The sequence below is a fragment of the Salvelinus alpinus genome, chromosome 5 (genome assembly GCF_045679555.1).
Source record: "Salvelinus alpinus chromosome 5, SLU_Salpinus.1, whole genome shotgun sequence".
Taxonomy (NCBI): Eukaryota; Metazoa; Chordata; class Actinopteri; order Salmoniformes; family Salmonidae; genus Salvelinus; species Salvelinus alpinus.
This window is the reverse complement of record NC_092090.1, coordinates 42,757,081-42,778,375: the sequence shown is the minus strand read 5'-3', so window position 1 is coordinate 42,778,375 and position 21,295 is coordinate 42,757,081. Positions and strand designations below refer to the sequence as shown.

The following is a 21,295-nucleotide window of genomic DNA, read 5'->3' as shown; positions in this document are numbered from 1 at the left end:
TGGCCCCATTTCCTGCTAGCTGTTGTGCCATGCCAAATGTGAGGTTTAGCTGAAGCCAATCGCTCCACAGATGGTGGCTAGTAGATCAGTTGAGGACAAACTTTATTTGTTAAAACAAAGCTTTTGGTCCTAGTTTGTCCATTGATTGTGTTCTGAGCACATAGTGGTAATTGTATGCCAAGAGCTTGACTGGCAGAGAACGGAAACATATTTTGAGTCCTTGTCAGTTGTGATTTCGTTTGTGGCTTTAGCTATGGGCGCTAGGCTAAACTTTGTCAGTAAGCAACATGTGAAACATAAGAGATGAAATAGTACTACGGGTATCTGTCTGCAGCACAGACATTTACTTTCCATGTTGTAGCTGCCCTGTAGCACCACAACCACATTAGAGCACACTCTCACTCCCAACAGAGTACCTCATGATTATCATTGCCAGGCTGTCAGCATACAGTCACTGATGTATCAATTCAAAAAAATTCAATGTCAGTATTGATCGGAAATAGTCTGGTTATAGTCTGCTGACACTGGAGAAAAATAATGGAAATAGACGAAAATCAGTCCTCCTACACGCCTCCTCAACTCCCCTTTTATTTACTTCACAGGGACCTCAGCTAAAACCCCATATATCCATTGTGCTGATGGCAGGCTATTTTAAACTATCTTCACTCATACAGTTGCAATTAGCAGCTCCAAAGGATTTAATGTTCGACCCACTGGTTGCCCTAAGGAGGCACATTCCCAACTGATCAAAACTGTCTAAAACAGCACTAATGCGTGTGAATGTAAACAAGCAATCACATATGCGTGTACACACACAGGGCTTGTTCGACATTGCAGCTGACATTGTAGGCGACTGCGGACTGACTGATCTATCAAACCTTGCATCGTAAATAACTACTCATTATTATTTGTAAATCAGTCAGTCAGCTACAATTTACCCACAATGCATCACATATTTGAACACACACCCAAGCACAAGAGTGCATTCAGACTCACCACATACATTTGTCTGCCATCTTCAAGTCATGCAAGGACAAGAGACAAAAACCAAGACAGCAGACACAATTATTTGTTCTACAGTATTCTATATCAGAAGTCAGACTTTCCCCACAGAAATACGTTTTCCCCTTTGCTTTATCTGAACAGCCTCATTTTTTAAAACTGCCTTCCCTCAGATTACTTTCTGTGCCCTTCAATACCCCTGGCCAGCCTCCATGTTCAGAACAGATTTAGGCACCATGGGTTGTGAGCAAATATTTCCATTTTCTGTCACAAATCCATTTGAGGTCCTGTTTCCTTCTCTCCACACACACAAATGAAATCAAGAATCACATCAAACCCTTATCAAAACAGTATGTGCTTTTAAATCTCACCTCAATGTGTTTGATCAATTTGAAAAGAAGTTGAGCAGTTTGAAACTGAGTGGAAAACATGGTAGTTGTGGATGTTGTTTCATAGCCTAACACAACGAAATGGACAGCGCTTTTTAAGGTGACGATTCATTCAAAACACCCATAAGCATATTAGAGCTTATGCATTTGCATAGGCCTATATATGAGCCCAAGCACACCATATAGGCCTAGGCTATACTGTTGGTTCATTGATTGTGCAGAGCAGCTTACAGTGTTAGCCTACAATTATATTGAATTTGTATTTGATTTTGAATAGCCTAGTAATAGGGCTTTTCTCTCTCACAATTAATAGGTTGACATTACCTTTAGCTACAGAATATCTCACACATGCATGCACACACAAACACCGTGTATGATACACGTTTCCCTTCCTTACATTATATTCCGTATAAATGGCAATGTGAGGGACACCAGGAGAATTGCAGGCTTGACAAAGTAATGGGGAGAGGTGGAAATTTCCTGACACAGCTAATTAACAGCCAACCTGAGGTAATTCTTAATTAAAATATGAATTCTCATAGCAAATTAAAAAATAATAATAATAGGAAGACAAAGGAGTCTCAAACTTCTCATTTAAAGACTGGAAGAGTATTCATTAACTCAAACAAATTCTGATACTTTTGTCCCTAATTGTTTTTTTGATCAATCAGATCAGCTATTTTGCCATTCATTGGGCAAAAGGTCAAAATTGGGCTGCTTGTGTGAATGCAGCCATTTAGGCCTATCAAATAATTCATAATAGTCTGTTGTCAGAATGTGTCATCGCATAAAATGTAATTTTAGCATAAAAGCTAAGAGGGGAGCTACAAAAGTTGAGAAATAGTGAGTCTGAAAGCCATCCTGTTAGCTATCTACCCTCATATGACAAAGTAGTTTGAGGACAACAGACAGGCCCTTCCCTCTCCCCCAGAACGATGGTCACTGCTCGTTCCTGTAGACACTCACTATTTATAAAAAAGGACATCTTCAAACAGCACTTTCTACTGTCCTCCATCACCCAGAGCTCTTGTTTTTGTCATCCTAGAATTCTTCTATTGAAGATAAAACGTTTGCCAAAAAGCCCTGCAGTTTCTTTCTTCACCTGTTCTGTTTGACATCTATAGCACGTCACTGCAACGTTGAGGAAAATCTATAATAAATCGCCTGTAGTTTCTCAATACAAAACCACGTTTCCTGAGCGGTCCTAGCAATAATTGGTTCCTCAGATGACAGAATGAAAACCCACCTGGATCCTGTTCATAGATTATTTCCAATACCCAGACAGTGTTCAGACCTATAAATTATATTTATTTGGCATTCCTATAGCCTAATTTTTTTAAACAAAAAATATCAGTTTTATTGTCACATACACTAGAGCAAATGAGGGTTATGTGCCATGCTCACAGGTAGAGACAGATTGTTCCCCTTGTCGGCTCGGGTATTTGAACCAGGGAACTTTCGCTTAATGCAGAAATTACAAATATGCTATGATAGGGTCAAGTCATTCACTAGCAACAAGTCCTACCGGGAATAAGCAGAGGGGGGAAAGTAACACCTTGACACGACACATTCCCTTAAAGCTTTTTCACCCCCATACACAAAACACTATGAAATGATCGATCCCTAGGTTGTTAGTGGGTCCATTAAATGTGTATGTAAAAACATTCAATTTAACAAAACCATTTCACATCCAATTAGTCCATTCTCCCAGTCAAATGCTGACCTAAATATGGACTTTTGTCAGTCTGTACTCATCACCAGATAAATAAATAAAAACATCATTGGGCAGATGCTTTCACTGAAATAATGATTACCGGCACCATTTAATTCAGTTTTGAATTTGTGGAATAAATTAGTCTATTGAGGTCAGCCTGGGACACCTCATAAGAGGCAGTACAATGTGTTGTATTTCACAGGGGCATGCTGGATTAGGTAATTAATCAAACTGTCTGTGGTGTAATGAGGTTTTACCAGCCCTTTAATCCCCAGAAAATTAATCAACTGGAATTAAACAATTGTGAGCATCTTATAAAAGGTGAAGCCTTAAGCCCAGAAAACCAATAAGCACCCTTCCAGATTTCCCCCCTCTCATATGACCTGTGTCCAGTTGTAAAACACAAATAGATCCAAATGTACATAAATACTCATTTTAACTGGCTCATGATTTAGAATGTTTACAGAGTGTTTTCAGCAACATTTGATAAACAAATGACCAGAACTACAGGCGAGGGTGAGATACTAACTCAAAATAAGGCAACATGATTTCCCCAACAACAAAATCATTTCAAACAGTGTCATCTTACCAATATCCATTTCAAGAAATCATATACAATACCCAGCCAAAAAAGTGAAAAAACATTTGAAGGACATTTGAATCTCGTCATTAGTCATAGTGAAAATAATTGCGTTTACTAGACTCAGGTCTGCACGATATCAGTATACTAAAATGAGAATCGTATTAAAAAGCCATGTTAAAAAGCATTTAAAAATACACATACCCACTCACTAGTCAGTGCAGCAGAATTTAGCAAAGAGGTTGGAATAAATAAAGTAAAAGTGTGATTGTGCATGTACGGAATACAGAACAGGAAGACGGGTCAGTTAGTCTCAGTACAAGAAGGTGCCGAAGCTGCCCATGCCGTTTCTCCTGAACTGGTTGTCCTGTATGGAGACAAAGATCTCCTGGGAGAGCAGGTTGTCATCTGCCTGGGTCACTCCCAGCTCCTTCAGCATGCTCTTCTGGCGTCGCTGCTTCTTGGCTGACGTGGCCACCAGCTCCCTCTTGATGGCATCATTGCCCTCCGTGAACTCCGGAGGAACGGCATAAGACGAATAGGAGACTGGTTCCTTCACAGAGTGGTCGTCCACCACGATGAGCTGCACGTCCACATCCACCTGCATCTTCCCCTCACCCTTCATGTCCTCGTTCCCTTCTTCTATATCCAGTTGCTCATCTGGAAAATAACGTGAATCCGTTCATGACAGGCGTGTTAACACCTCGCTGTGACATTCAGACCTAATACCACCACTTCCACTTCCTTCTCCATCATGACATTCGGATGTGTCATGTATGAAAACACCACACCGTCTTCCTGTGAAATATTACTATATTCTGTTTAAATCAGACTGACAGTGTATTCTAACAAAGACTGCCCTTTGGGATCAATGGTAGATAATTGCCTTGCTCTTACCTTTTCAAATCCAAATGCGAGCAGCCTCTTTTCGACGTTTAAAGTGGGGAATGGAGTGTTGAGAAATGTTTTATTAACAGCTTTTTTTGCAAATTCCGGATGGGAAATAACAAAGGACCATAATGGACATCATCTTTTCAATAACAACGCAAATGACAATTACTACCCAGTTGTTGGCTTAGTAGTGTCTCCGCAAAATTCATGAATGTTGTAGATGACATTTTTAAAGGGTAATCTGAAGAGAAGAGATAGCTTTGTTTATTTAGTTTTTTTAAGGTCAAATTTCTGCCACTTTCGCTCATTCTCCTGTCTGGGGTAGAGGTATTTATTCCTGTGTACTGGGGTTAAACAATAAGGGACATTCCATTAGAGGACATCGGAGAGTGAGGGAGATGAAGAGAGCACTCCAGACGTATTTTAAGCCATGCCACCTTCAGCTGCACCTTTTATTCTGTAGCTGCCCTAGACTGAAGGTCAAGCACATTTTCTCACAAACTTCCCAGTGAAACCAACTCAGCCTTCCAGAGACAGTAAACCCATTGATGTGGGAAATACTGAGTAAGACTTGGTTAGTACCTAGTCTCGTGTGACAATCCTGTCTTGTTGATTCTACCTATGGAAGTCTATTGGAACTTCAGTATTGGATTATGTGCTTGAATGGGAGCGCTGGTATTCAACACTCAAACAAAATCTTCTCTAAGTAGAAATTACATTTCCCCTCAGAGGCATTAGAGTGATTTGGAACGCCACCGACGCAAAATATGTGATAGATTTGATAAGTGTCAATGCATCACTAGTTCCCATCTAGACTCTGTTTTACGCCACCCTTTTAAAAATATTTTTTATATATCATAATCCTGAGGAAAACTCCCCCAGGCTTTGGAACTAGTTCATACCTGTAGGGGTGTCTTTCTGTGCAGCCTCGCCCGGTACAGCATCACTAGGTTTGACCAGGATCACTCCGTATCCCTCGTTGTTGTGGATCACATTGTTCACCATGGTGATCTTAGGCATGGTGTCCAGCTCATCAGCAAAGTCCTGGGGGGTGGGGGGGGGGGGGGGGGGGTGGGTTGAAGGGATGGCGGAAATTGACAGATGAGCAACAGAGAGTGGGGGAAAGACAGGCATAAACAGAGTCATCACGTCGGTCTTCCTGCTTAAGTTGTCCTGGCCAAGTCCAACACACCGAGCAGAGAGACAACAGGAAGGAAAGCTCTGTGTGAGGGAGCGATAAAAAACACACTACCGTTCTAGCCTCGGGGAATGAGATAAGACCCCAGAACTCGTCTGAAGGTAACAAGGGAAATAAGTCCATATTTGTTTTTGTGGTGTGTGTGTGTGTGTGCGCATTTTAACATCTTTCTCCACTAAATTCAATTTCGGTTGAGGGAAGATAATGCCACAGGCTTAGAATTGAACTGAACCTAGGAAGAGATGGAGGTTGGATGTGCTAGTGCTGGGAGCAGTAATATACAGATTGGTAAATGACCAGTAGAACTGTAGAACCAGTAGAACTGGTCGTATAGGTATGTCCTGCCGTACATACCTATACGTACGCTACGGTCACAAGACGCAGGCCTCCTAATTGTCCCTAGAATTTCTAAGCAAACAGCGGGAGGCAGGGCTTTCTCCTATAGATCTCCATTTTTATGGAACGGTCTGCCTACCCATGTGAGAGACGCAGACTCGGTCTCAACCTTTAAGTCTTTACTGAAGACTTATCTCTTCAGTAGGTCATATGATTGAGTGTAGTCTGGCCCAGGAGTGTGAAGGTGAACGGAAAGGCTCTGGAGCAACGAACCGCCCTTGCTGTCTCTGCCTGGCCGGTTCCCCTCTCTCCACTGGGATTCTCTGCCTCTAACCCTATTACAGGGGCTGAGTCACTGGCTTACTGGTGCTCTTTCATGCCGTCCCTGGGAGGGGTGCGTCACTTGAGTGGGTTGAGTTACTGACGTGATCTTCCTGTCTGGGTTGGCGCCCCCCCTTGGTTTGTGCTGTGGTGGAGATCTTTGTGGGCTATACTCGGCCTTGTCTCAGGATTGTAAGTTGGTGGTTGAAGATATCCCTCTAGTGGTGTGGGGGCTGTGCTTTGGCAAAGTGGGTGGGGTTATATCCTTCCTGTTTGGCCCTGTCCGGGGTTTTCTTCTGATGGGGCCACAGTGTCTCCTGACCCCTCCTGTCTCAGCCTCCAGTATTTATGCTGCAGTAGTTTATGTGTCGGGGGGCTAGGGTCAGTTGGTTATACCTGGAGTACTTCTCCTATCTTATCCAGTGTCCTGTGTGAATTTAAGTATGCTCTCTCAAATTCTCTCGTTCTCTCTTTCTTTCTCTCTCTCGGAGAACCTGAGCCCTAGGACCATACGTCACGGCAAACCGGGCATGATGACTCCTTGCTGTCCCCAGTCCACCTGGCCTTGCTGCTATTCCAGTTTCAACTGTTCTGCCTGCGGTTATGGAACCGCCACCTGTCCCAGACCTGCTATTTTCAACTCTTAATGATCGGCTATGAAAAGCCAACTGAAAATTATTCATGATTATTATTTGACCATGCTTGTCACTTATGAACATCTTGGCATAGTTCTGTTATAATCTCCACCCGGCACAGCCAGAAGAGGACTGGCCACCCCTCATAGCCTGGTTCCTCTCTAGGTTTCTTCCTAGGTTTTGGCCTTTCTAGGGAGTTTTTCCTAGCCACCGTGCTTCTACACCTGCATTGCTTGCTGTTTGGGGTTTTAGGCTGGGTTTCTGTACAGCACTTCGAGATATTAGCTGATGTACGAAGGGCTATATAAAATAAACTTGATTGATTGAACTTCAAATCTCTCACCTTGATCAGGATCCCTTCTTTGCAGTGATGTATGCCATTTCCCACCATACTGCAGATACTGCCAGGGTAGATCTCCACACCAGCTCCCTATAGCACAACAGTTATCAGCATGTAGACACACAGCTAGGCTACTGCCCGGCCTCAGACACACACAATGATTAACACGAGAGCTAGATTTGTACTAATAAAAAAAACAAAGCCACCATGAAAGAGTGATGAGCGTCAATGACCTCTCACCTTAGAGCCGTAGAGGTCACACATGTTCATGGTCAGGTGGGCTGACGTCCGCACAATGACACCTGTCGTCTCGCACTGAAGGACACAGTTCTCCATCTCCAGCTTACCCTGACGTACACCTGGAGACAAGAGGGAAATAAGATGAAGATTGACACTAGGAGGTAAATAAAGAGGCCAGCTAGATCCTAGTATTCCAAATGCATGTATGACCATAACCCCATTCTCCTCCTGGAAAGTCATTGATATATGGCTGTTGCCAGATGTTAAGCAGTGCCAGCAGCTTAGGCAGAATTACTAACGCAGGACAATGGGTAGTGTTGGGGGGCAGGGTAGATGTAGAGGCAGCATCACATTGGGAGGAGGACTCACAGAGGATGCCTTCGATAGCGTCGTGCTGGATGAACTTGACATTAGAGACCTTCACGTCGGCTCCTGTTGACTCCACAAACGAGTCCCCTTTGTTCTTCTTCTCAATCACCACCTCATCAGGTAGGCCGAACCCTGAAAAGAAAGACGATTTATTAGCCTAAATCAGGGCGTAAAATGTTTTTTTTTGGTCCACCAGCCACCAGAGCAGGTAGATTTAAAAATCTACCAGCCACTCAGCTCTCACCCCCCCACCCACCCCACACAAAAAAAAACAGGAGAGCATGCTTTGTAGTTTTTCTAAAACAAATTCATTACTAGTAAGAAGTAATGTGGTATATTGTTTCATTAAATTTGTGGCCTGAGTATTTGGTTTGCGCTTAGTGGGACTATCATTTGTTTTCAACAGGAGAATGACCCAAAACACACCTCCAGGCTGTGTAAGGGCTATTTGACCAAGGAGAGTGATGGAGTGCTGCATCAGATGACCTGGCCTGCACAATCACCCAACCTCAACCAAATTGAGATGGTTTGAGATGAGTTGGACCGCAGAGTGAAGGAAAAGCAGCAAACAAGTGCTCAATATATATGGGAACTCCTTCAAGACTGTTGGAAAAGCATTCCTCATGAAGCTGGTTGAGAGTATGCCAAGAGTGTGCAGAGCTGTCATCAAGGCAAAGGGTGGCTATTTGAAGAATCTCAAATATATTTTGATTTGTTTAACACTTTTTTGGTTACTACATAATTCCATATGTATTATTTCATAGGTTTGATGTCTTCATTATTATTCTACAATGTAGAAAATAGAAAAAAATAATGAAAAACCCTTGCAATGAGTAGGTGTTCTAAAACTTTTGACCGGTAGTGTATGTCTGCGGCAGAGGGACAAGAGAGCCATGAAAAGGGCATTTTGATCGGTCATGGAGTTAAGTGCTGAAAACATGTTGGCTCAACATTTAAAGAGATGGCGAACAAGCAATAGAATGATGAGCCATTAGGTTTTGGCGTAGGTACAGCCGACTAGCGCTAGCTAACATTAACTACCTAGCAATAATCTAAACTTGGAGTCACAGTATCGATAGGAACTCTGTAAAAACAATAGCGCAATACTCTATTACTGTATTGATTACCCCCTCCCCTCACCAACTGTACATAGAAAGAATACATTTAGATTAAATTGCATTTGCTCCATCTTTGCATGCTGACAGCTGGGACAACTGGGTCATGGCTCAATGGCCACAGTGTTGGGTCCGAACACGCCTTCCAACCTCGCAGTGGTGTACATGACAAGTAGCGATTCAGCACAATTCCAGGCAGGCAGAATGTGATGGACAGTGTTCTGACGGCTAGGGTTCATTATTCTCTGTTCCTTGACAGATGGCCTGGAGACAGGTGTTCCACAATGTGGCCAACAATTCTACAGCACTGGCTAGGTTCCACACGCTGCCATTGGAAAGGCCAAAGGCTGAATATCGATTGGTAAAGTCATAGGCCCATGCACACATCCAGGAGGAAAACCCTATTCCCAGTGGGCTTCATGACTGGCAAAAATGTGCTGCTACTTAGAGAATTAAACAAATTTAAACACTAAAACGGATTGCAGATCACGAATGCAGTCTGTTCTTAACAAGTGCTGACTGACTGAACCTCCTCACTAATGAATTCTAATGTCTTCTCAGGAACACGCTTTTTGGAAAATCTCGCACTACTTATTATGAAGATAGATCATATGCATTTTTCCCCCTCTGTCTTTGATACAGCAATATCCAAAAAGCAATAAACGCCTGTGTGTGCCCTGCTCCTCTAAATATCAAAGGCTCTTTGGTGGGAGGGAGAATTCTATTATGGTAATCCGGCAGTGGTCTAATTGAGTTGCTCTTTTCCTGTCGTGGTGCAGTGCCAGGCAGCGCTGCATCTTATTTCCACACCCTCTTTATCTCAGCTTTCAGGGGTTTCCTAGCACCACAGGAGGGCACGCACATAGAAACAGACGCATGTAAACAGCCCCTCCAATCTCCCCTCCCTCTATCCAACTCGGCAGGCCCTCCATTTGCATAAAGAGACTGACACGGCGCCTCTGCTCTGACCTCTCCTCGCCCGCGCTAGCCTTCTCTATGCATTAATATCATCCCTGTTTAAATGCTTACTGCGTCAGCAAGCTCTATTTTATTCCCGAGGGCTCCCTCTGTACATCTCACATCCTCTCTGCAATACGTTCATTTCACTCCATGTGCTGTAGATTGAGTGGTTGTTTTACCTTCAACAGGCATTAACACACCACATAGTACAGCCAGTACCATAAAAGTATAAACTGCAGGTGAACACTTGATTTCATCTGAAACACTTACACAAGTGTTCAATATGAAAATAACTTCCATGGCCATAACAGTACTTCGCAGCACATTAGTCACAGATATAGCAACAGATTCTTTAGTGACAGAAAGGGATGGAAGGATTCAGACAACCTGCAAAATGTGTTGAACAACTCCCTCACATAACAAAAAAAACAGAGGGACATTTTTGCAATGACTGAACATCAGACTTCAATAAATGGAAAACAGAAAATCAGCAGAGGCCTCTTGCTGGATTCAGATAGTGGAATCTGGATTTTCGCAATACCAAGCCTCCAGATTCTACTCCTCATTACCTGAATCCAGCAAGAGGCATCCCTGGCTGGCTAATAGCAACAAAGGATACATAAGATAACATAACAAATACATAACAGTGCAGGCTGCGGAGGGGAGGACGCCTCATAATAATGGCTGGAAATGGATAGAATGGAATGGTATCAAACACATGTTTGTGTTTGTGTATTCCATTCCAGACATTGTTATGAGCGGTCCTCCCCTGAGCAGCCTCCACTGATACATACAGGTAACTGACAAAATAAAGGAAACAACAAAGTGTCTCAATAGGGTGTTGGGCCACCACGAGCCGGAACAGCTTCAATGCACCTTGTCATAAATTCTACAAGTGTCTGGAACTCTATTGGAGGGATGCAACATTCTTCCACAAGAAATTCCATAATTTGGTGTTTTGTTGATGGGGGTGGAATCTCCCATACGTGTTCAATTGGGTTGAGATCTGGTGACAGACGGCCATGGCAAATGGTTTACATCGTTTTAAGTCAGGAACCACGCCTGTGTGGAAGCACCTGCTTTCAATATACTCTGTAGCCCTCATTGAGTTGTTTCTCCATTACTCTGGCAGTTACCTGTACATACATACAGCAGTAGTGCATCCTGCCATTATAAAGGCTGCTTGCAGAAATGTGAAACATTACCTTCCACTGTTATGGAGTCTGGGATACTAATGGAGCTGGTGACATTGTAGTGACCTGGAAGGATGATGACCACGTCTCCCTCGTAGCAGGCACTCACAGCCAGCAGGGGCTCACTGTGAAACTAATATTTAAACACAGAGCAGTTCCAGTACACAGTCGGTCTATACAACACAGATCTGAGCTCACGACTAAACAAAGAAAGACACAAAAACACATGTTTTCTGCTTCTAACGTCTCAGTGGTATACAAAGATACTAGAGGCGAGGCATTCAGGCAAACAGACACAGCTTCTACAAATCCTGGTGGAATGCCAGTGTACAGGAACTAGGGAGGTCAAATTAAAAAAAGCCCACACACCTTAGCAAATCCCAGCGCATTAGACCAATACACAAGTGTGACATAGTTAGAGAACTTAACCATTGGGTTTCATCTCTGGTCATCTCATTAAACAGGCCATTTGAAATGGAAACCTGGGCAAACTTACATTTGACAAAATACAATATGCCTAAGAATGGACAAATGTCATGGATGTAAAAAAAAATATATATATATTTTTTTTTATTTGTTTGCCATACTTGTACTTCAAACTCTTCCCCTGAGAATTTGGGCCCTAGCTTGTCTGCCATCAGGCTCTGCAGCTGGCTGACTGTAGTGGAGACAGACACGACATGGACCATCCGGCCACCTGAGACACGAGGCCCCTTGGCCCTGCACGACTGCTGCCCTGAGTTCACCTTGTATCCCAGCACATACCTGCAGTGTCAGGAGAGAATACATTTATGTAGAAGAACACAATGGTACAGCATTGGACAACGCAGAATGGTTGCATCTCCACTTTCCAATAGCGTCTCAAAGTATAGGCCAGGGGAGGCTGCTGAAGGGAGAATAATTGCCGGAACGGAGCAAATTAAATGGCATCAAACACCTGGGAAACCCATGTGTTTGATACCATTCCACTGACTCCGCTCCAGCCATTACCACGAGCCCGTTCTCCCCAATTAAGGTGCCACCAAGTGTGCGTTAGTAGTAACTATAAATTCAATTGCTGTCCCTCTTTTGTATTCTAACCAGAATATGATACATTGAACTGGACTGTAGTGTACTGTCATTCTGTGAGAGGTTTCTCTCTCAACTGGGGCAGTATAGGTCAAACATGCTAGCTCAGGGACAGAGGTGAATCCAATAGCCTTTACTCAGTCTTCCTATTTTTCCCTCTGTTAGGAGACCAACTCCATCATTCACAACTACTCCCTCACACACTCTGCAGAGGCACTGATAGCTCCTCTCAGTCTTCCCACCCCGTGTCCCCTTGGCCAGCTACCTGAGCAACGGGTTCTCAATGATCCGGAGTTTGCGCTTCAGAGCCTCCATCTGCTCGTACATCCTTAGGCCCTCCACCATGGACACGTTGTCCAGCTCCGACTCCGAGTCGCTGCTGATGCCGTTCCGCAGGCTAGAAAACTCCTGGAACTTCTGAGAGCAGCGTGCCAAAAGAGAGTAATACTCTGCCACAAGTCCAGCAGGCACCCGATCCTCCAGAATATCATAAAACCTACAGGGTTGACAGCCACAGAGGGAGAAATACTGATTTTGTTTTCCTTAAAACACAATCGCATTATGAGGACTTCTGGGAACAAACTGTTCAGCCACATTGGAGGGCAACGAGAGGTTAAGGTGGGATAACTCTAGAGGAGATGGTCAGAGCACAACATTGTTTGTTTGTCTGGCATTTGAAAATGTTCTTAACCATTATTTGGAGAAAGAATCGAGACCCTCCCTTCTATCTAAGGAGCCGGTCATGAATGGTTTAAAGACATTCTTTGTCTATTAAAAGCAAATCGGCAACAGTGTCCTTGGTATAAACTAGGAGCTGATGGGTCTAACATTAACAAGCTTGTGGATTTCTGCTGAAGCCAATAAGATATCTTAACCCTCTTCTCCACCCATAAAAAAAAAAATAGGAGACGCCACAGTATGCTCACAATCCCCAGGTACATACTGCCATCTAGTGGCCAAGGAATAATCTGCACCCTCTCACTAACAGCATTGAACATATCCAGCTCTAACCATTAGACACGGAGCTTGCTCAAGTGTTCCTGAACTGCACTCATTTACAATGCTCTACAGGTTCCTATGCCATATGGCCATTCGGATAGCGGCATTAAAATAATGGGTTCAAGCTAGCCGTGTCATTGGCAGATCTGAACCAATACAGCCTAAATGAGAATGTGCCAATCTAGCCCACACACACTGACTAATCTTCCCATTCCCCTCCCACTTTCACCCTTCTACACGTACAGCCTGAGGCGGGGCTCCACACATCTGACAAAGTAGTCAAAGTCATCATCCTCGTCCTCGTCGTCCCACTGTCTCCAGATGTGTTTGTAGAAAAACCTAAGAAGAAAAAGGTTTGAGACAGTTCAGACAAGAGATTTCACAGCACAGAAGCAGAACCAGTTGCTCCAGTGTATTATCGGTCTGTCACACCACAAAATTTGAACACACCCTTCTGTTATTTAGTATCACATAAGAACTAGTCCATATATTTTTTTTCTGCCGCTCTAATGTGACGGGTGATGTCGGTTCTGTCTCATCTGTCAAATCAAACTTTGTCACATGCGCCGAATACAACAAGGGTAGACCTTACCGTGAAATGCTTACTTACAAGCCCTTAACCAACAGTGCAGTTCAAGAAGAGTTAAGAAAATATTGACCAAATAAACGAATGTAAAAAATTATAGAAAGTAACACAATAAAATATCAATAACGAGGCTATATAACTTACAGGGTACCGGTCCCGAGTCAATGTGCAGGGGTTAGGGATGAAAGTAGAGGTCTACCGATTATGATTTTTCAACACCGATACCGATTATTGGAGGACCCAAAAAAAAGCCGATACCGATTAATCGGCCGATTTTTAAAATGTGTTTGTAATAATGACAATTACAACAATACTGAATGAACACTTATTTTAACTTAATATAATACATCAATAAAATCAATTTAGCCTCAAATAAATAATGAAACATGTTCAATTTGGTTTAAATAATGCAAAAACAAAGTGTTGAAGAAGAAAGTAAAAGTGCAATACGTGCCATGTAAGAATGCTAAAGTTTAAGTTCCTTGCTCAGAACATGAGAACATATGAAAGCATGTGGTTCCTTTTAATATGAGTCTTCAATTTTCCCAGGTAAGAAGATTTAGGTTGTAGTTATTATAGGAATTATAGGACTATTTCTCTCAATACCATTTGTATTTCATATACCTTTAACTATTGGATGTTCTTATAGGCACTTTAGTATTGCCAGTGTAACAGTATAGCTTACGTCCCTCTCCTCGCTCCTACCTGGGCTCGAACCAGGAACACATCGACAACAGCCACCCTCGAAGCAGCGTTACCCCTGCAGAGCAAGGGGAACAACTACTCCAAGTCTCAGAGCGAGTGACGTTTTAAAACGCTGTTAGCGCGCACCCCGCTAACTAGCTAGCCATTTCACATCGGTTACACCAGCCTAATCTCGGGAGTTGATAGGCTTGAAGTCATAAACAGCGCAATGCTTGAAGCATTGCGAAGAGCTGCTGGCAAAACACACCAAATTGCTGTTTGAATGAATGCTTACGAGCCTGCTGGTGCCTACCATCGTTCAGTCAGACTGCTCTATCAAATCATAGACTTAATTATAACATAATAACACACAGAAATACGAGCCTTTGGTCATTAATATGGTCGAATCCAGAAACGATCATCTCGAAAACAAAACATTTATTCTTTCAGTGAAATACGGAACCGTTCCGTATTTTATCTAACGGGTGGGATCCATAAATCTAAATATTACTGTTACATTGCACAACCTTCAATGTTATGTCAAAATTACGTAAAATTCTGGCAAATTAGTTCGCAACGAGCCAAGCGGCCCAGTGTTGCATATACCCTGACTCTGCGTGCAATGAACGCAAGAGAAGTGACACAATTTCACCTGGTTAATATTGCCTGCTAAACTGGATTTCTTTGAGCTAAATATGCAGGTTTAAAAATATATACTTCTGTGTATTGATTTTAAGAAAGGCATTGATGTTTATGGTTAGGTACAGTCGTGCAACGATTGTGCTTTTTTCGCAAATGTGCTTTTGTTAAATCATCCCCCGTTTGGCGAAGTTGGCTGTCTTTGTTAGGAAGAAAGTCTTCACACAGTTCGCAACGAGCCAGGCGGCCCAAACTGCTGCATATACCCTGACTCTGTTGCAAGAGAAGTGACACATTTTCCCTAGTTAAAAGAAATTCATGTTAGCAGACAATATTAACTAAATATGCAGGTTTAAAAATATATACTTGTGTATTGATTTTAAGAAAGGCATTGATGTTTATGGTTAGGTACATGTTGGAGCAACGACAGTCCTTTTTCGCGAATGTGCATCGCATCGATTATATGCAACGCAGGACACACTAAATAAACTAGTAATATCATTAACCATGTGTAGTTAACTAGTGATTATGATTGATTGATTGTTTTTTATAAGATAAGTTTAATGCTAGCTAGCAACTTACCTTGGCTTCTTACTGCATTTGCGTAACAGGCAGGCTTCTCGTGGAGGGCAATGTAATCAGGTGGTTAGAGCGTTGTACTAGTTAACCTGTCGTTCTGCCCCTGAACAAGGCAGTTAACCCACCGTTCCTAGGCCGTCATTGAAAACAAGAATGTGTTCTTAACTGACTTGCCTAGTTAAATAAAGGTGTAAAAAAATATATATATACAAATCGGCCAAATCGAAATACCGATTTCCGATTGTTATGAAAACTTGAAATATGCCCTAATTAAATCAGCCATTCCGATTAATCGGTCGACCTCTAGATGAAAGGGTTACCGGCTTCACGATGAACCACGGTAAAAATCCAGACGATAATTTTTACTATCATTAAAACCGTGTTTGATTACCACGGTTTGAAAAACTCACTGTAAATACTGTCCAGCATCAACCAAAGTTAGCATTGTCTGATGCAGGCGCAGCATGCAACGTGGGTTTTGTTGTGTGTGAAAACATGACGGAAGGCAGTGACATCCCTCGGGAGATTTTTCAGCATTCTAAGAGGACCAAATCTGAAGTGTGGTCGTATTTTGATTTTCAGGGGAACTTAATCGAAGATGGTAACCCTGTCTGCAGAACATGCAAATAAAAGAATTGCTGCGAAAGGGGGCAACACTTGTGACCAACACCCACTACTTTATAGCAAGGCAAGCTTTTACCTCAATGCATGATGTGGGGACTTCGGAATGGGTGAAAAATGCCATGGTTTGTCTGTTTAACTTGCAAATAGCTTGTCAATAACGTAGACTGAAGCTTTCAGTGTTACCTACTCTTGTAAAAACACTACACGTTGTTCTGCTGCTGTATGCGTCATGTGTCTGCAGACTCTATTCACCCATTACACAAGTTATGTACAGCCAGAAGAGGACTTCCTAGGTTCTGGACTTTCTAGGGAGTTTTTCCTAGCCACTGTGCTTCTACACATGCATTGCTTGCTGTTTGGGGTTTTAGGCTGGGTTTCTGTACAGCACTTTGTGACATCAGCTGATGTAAGAAGGGCTTTAAAAATCAATTTGATGTAGTTTAGTCACCCAAACAACATATTTTGTTCATTTACAATCCGGCAGACTTGGTTGTAAAAGTGTTCCAACAGGAGAAACACTATAGACTCCTATACCCCTCACAGCTTGCCTACGGAGCTGTGAGGGGAACGGCACCTCCGTACCTTCAGGCTCTGATCAGGCCCTACACCCAAACAAGGGCACTGCGTTCATCCACCTCTGGCCTGCTCGCCTCCCTACCTCTGAGGAAGTACAGCTCCCGCTCAGCCCAGTCAAAACTGTTCGCTGCTCTGGCACCCCAATGGTGGAACAAACTCCCCCACGACGCCAGGTCAGCGGAGTCAATCACCACCTTCCGGAAACACCTGAAACCCCACCTCTTTAAGGAATACCTAGGATAGGATAAAGTAATCCTTCTAACCCCCCCCCCCCTTTAAAAGAGTTAGATGCACTATTGTAAAGTGGTTGTTCCACTGGATATCATAAGGTGAATGCACCAACTTGTAAGTCGCTCTGGATAAGAGCGTCTGCTAAATGACTTAAATGTAAAAATGTAAATGTACAAGAATCCTGTATTTATGTCAATTGTTGGGCTCATCGCAATTATCACTGTCTTCTTAAGACTAATTTGTATTCATGTAAATTGTGCATGGGGTCATTGCATATTCTCAAATGCAACACAGAAGATAGACTGTGTGTGTGAACAATAATAATTATAATGTAACACCAATATTAATAATACATTTTCTATTCTTGTTTACGGAGTGAGCGTGCAGCAGGCAAACCCAGTGATGCTACTCATCTACAGTTCTGACACACTCGAGCAAGCATTTAAAAAAGGTAGGCTGCTTATGCACCCACATCAAAAAAATGCTCAAGACCTCACTGCAGCCCTTTCATTAAATTGAGAGGCCTGGCTTTCTGAGGCTGATGAAGGTTGCTGTGCCTCACTACAAAGTGAATGCTGCTAATTTTACTTATTATTTTGTTTATTTGATTGCTTAAGGTTGTGTTCATTTAAACCTACACTCGGGAAACTTTTACCTCATGGCGCCATCGTTAATGTTATTATTTTAATGTTTATGCACACAAAAAGTGCTTAGTGCTGCTAATTCTATTTGTTGGTTTTCAATATAAAATTTGGTGAAATGATTTCAGTGTGTGTATCAGTACTTTATGAACATTTCCAGCACATTTTAACAATACCACGATAATACTGATAACCGTGGTCACTATAACCGTGATATAAAATGTTCATACCGTTTCATCTCTAGCGGAGGTACAGGTTAGTTGAGGTAATATGTACATGCAGGTAGGGGTGAAGTGACATGTCATGTCCATTGACATTATTCTGAGTGCTTTTGTAAAAAAGTTTACATAATGCAGCTTTTAACCACTCCAAAAAAGAAGTTATTCTAAAGTTCTATCAAGCGGACAAAAAGACAAGAGGGATACATTTTCACACACACAGTAAGAGATGTTAGTCAGGCACAGCAAAAATGAATGGCAGTTCCTCCCCATGCAAAGTCCTACAACAAGAGGCCTGTTTCAATAATTGTTATGGCGGGGGGGGGGGGGGGGGGAAATCGCCCTGGGAACTTTTTCTGGTGCTTTCTAATCTGACATGAAAAGAATAAATGTGGCTTTAACAGCCCTTTGAATAAAAACCTCAGCGGTTTTATTAACAACAGGGACTTACCGGAGGTGCTCAAGTGCCAGTGCAGTCTGGTCAAAGTCCCCAGACTCATCAAACACCACATGGAGCTCCTGCAGAGGCACTTTGTGCAGCGTGGCCTCTAAGAGGGTATTCATGGCCGCCTCTGTGAGCTCGCAGCCTCTCGTCTCACACTGCAAGGGCACCACCAGCTTCACCTTGGCTTTCAGCTCCTTATAGTTCACATCCACCACCTGAGGAAAGGTGCACAAGTATGAGGTTGTAACCTTCATATGACAATCTTTCAAGGGTAAATGGTTAGGCTACCCTGTTTGACTACTTCTGCTCCACTGATCAGATCCAACCATCTGTATAACATTGGGGAAAAAAGCTGTTTCACTGTTTAACCAGACCTCTGGATTCAGATTCCCTATAAAACTGCATCCAGAGTGCAACTGGTCCAATTCATTCATGCAGTGTACAGCTCCTTTAGACAAGTCTCTTGCTGGGAAATCTTTCAGGTCGAAGTGACTTACCTCCACTAGCACATCAAACACGTCTGTGCACCACTGTGCCTGCCAGTCACAAGGCTCCAGAACCTTCTCCAGGTAGTCAGCTGTGAAGGCCTTCACCTCTGATGTTTTACAATCACCTGTGCAAAACAGCATAGACAGCATCTGAGACAACACCTCAAGTCAGCTTTGTTTAGATTCTTCACTGGGAGCCCTTGAAGATCGATCAATACGGTTGTAGTAATCATCTTTCATCCTCTTTAGCCAGTAAACCTGACAACTGAATTGATACAAGACCGTGTAAGGTTACATACCTAGCATGTAGTCTTGATAGGCTTTGAATCTCTCGTAATAAAGCAGTTCATTTGTCTGAAAAGTGTCAGGAAGGGATGTATCTCCTCCGCATTCATCACGTTGCAACTGAGTACCAGCGATATCAGGGTTGAAGTAGTCTGTGCCGCTGTCACCGTCATCCTCCTCATTCTGAAAAAGTCCTGTGTTAGAAAGTAAAAGTTAGATTGATATATCATTTACTATTTGGATGAATAGTGTAACGTGGTTTCCTTCCCTTATGCCCTATCCTTCATGATCTATTACTGATCAGCGATGGCCTAGCAGCGGGTATTGATCAAGGGGAAACGAAATATTCCATGGATAGATACTGATACATTTTCTCTCTCTAACAGTTCTTTGAAATACAGCAAATAGAGATGAAATTAGATATACCTAGCCTTATTTGCTGTTATGAGTCAACAGTTGGTTGCATTGCATGTTTAGCTAGTTACAGTAACATTAGATAACTAACGTTAGCTAAGTAAATTGACAAACGTGAACGTTAGCTTGCCAACATTATTAGCTAGGCTAGCTGCACGGTTGAGATGTGCAACAATAGTTACTAAACAAAACCTTGTCTGACAACATCTTCTTGTCGCAAATTAAAATCTCTGGCGTCCTCTTCTAATTCGACATTTGACTCCAAATCCACTTTGCCTGTCTTGTTCTGTCCACTTTCACTTGAAGTAATTGAATCTGCTGTCGACATCATTCTATCCGCCGCCGTTTCTCCTGCTTCAAACTGAGGCTCCGTCATAGATGAACAACCGTCTTCTTCAGCCAATGTACAACTTTCAAACTAGGCCACAGCAGGGGTTCGAATGTACAATAAAATTCAGCACTAAAATGACAGATGAGTTAGCTAACTAACTGTGCCTTTGCTAAGAAATGCACTTTCACACTGCTCATTTCAAAATTTCCCCGGTTTATGGAGTCTCGACCAATGAGCATTGCCGTTGGCTAAAGGTTTGGCGTGGTTGCGTTGATGGGCGTTTCCAATAGTAAACCAGTTCTTGTTTTCTTTTCTTTTTTTGACATATGAGTGCAAATGTATCACAAATTGAAAAGAATCTTTGATAATATGTTAAATCAGAGACATTTATATACAAAGGAAATGCCTGGTATTCCCTATACCTTTGACCTGTTATATTGTTTATTCAGATCAGTGCATATGGGAGCCTCTGGAGGAAGTTGAGGAACGCACTTTGACTATTGAGATGCAGAACAAAAATAATAAAGAGAGAGATAGAGGAAAAATATAGAGGGGGAGAAAGAGATACAAAGATAGAGGGGAATAAAGAGATATAAAGATAGAGGGAAGAGAGAGAGATATCCTTGACCGAGATAAAAGCCTTAAAGGGATACTTTGGGATCTCTGCAATGAGGCCCTTTATCTACTTCCCCAGAGTCAGCTGAACTCGTGGATACCATTTTATTGCCTCTGTGTCCAGTACGAAGGAAGTTAGAGGTAGTTTCTTGAGCCAATGCTAACTAGCATTAGCACAATGACTGAAAGTCTATGGGTATCTACTAGCATGCTAGCAGATACCCATAGTCTTCAAGTCATTGCGCTAGTTAGCAACTTCCTTCAAAATGCACATAACATAACAATTGTATCCACAAGTTCATCTGACTCTGGGAAAGTAGATAAAGGGCTTTATTTCCAAAATTCCTAAGTATCCCTTTAACATTTTTCACGTTCAAGCTACTGCTGACAGCATCCTTTTCAGTGGTGGAGTGGGAATACAGTCATTGTTTCTGGGCAGTGTTTTACACACCAAGCAGTAGTCCTGACTGAGGTAATAGTGAGTCAATGATGTCGTTTCAGAGGGATAGTGCACAGATGGAAGGAATGAGTAAGAAAGAGCAGAATGACAAGGGGGGAAAGAGTGGGGGATGTCAAAAATAAGACTTTA

The 21,295-nt window shown here is 42.6% G+C and overlaps 1 protein-coding gene across 1 annotated transcript; it reads right to left on the bottom strand.

Annotated features, from left to right (window-relative positions):
* Window positions 1–2,678: 2,678 nt before the first annotated feature.
* On the bottom strand, window positions 2,679–20,315 carry LOC139576206 (SHC SH2 domain-binding protein 1-like). The gene is made up of 13 exons (XM_071401980.1): window positions 19,953–20,315; window positions 19,361–19,540; window positions 19,071–19,186; window positions 18,580–18,788; window positions 13,594–13,689; window positions 12,617–12,847; window positions 11,871–12,048; window positions 11,296–11,416; window positions 8,016–8,147; window positions 7,647–7,765; window positions 7,410–7,496; window positions 5,479–5,620; window positions 2,679–4,345 (listed from the first exon to the last, which is right to left on the bottom strand). Exons 1-13 carry the CDS (start codon window positions 20,134–20,136, stop codon window positions 3,999–4,001), a joined length of 2,142 nt encoding a protein of 713 aa, XP_071258081.1. The 5' UTR covers window positions 20,137–20,315; the 3' UTR covers window positions 2,679–3,998.
* Window positions 20,316–21,295: the final 980 nt, after the last annotated feature.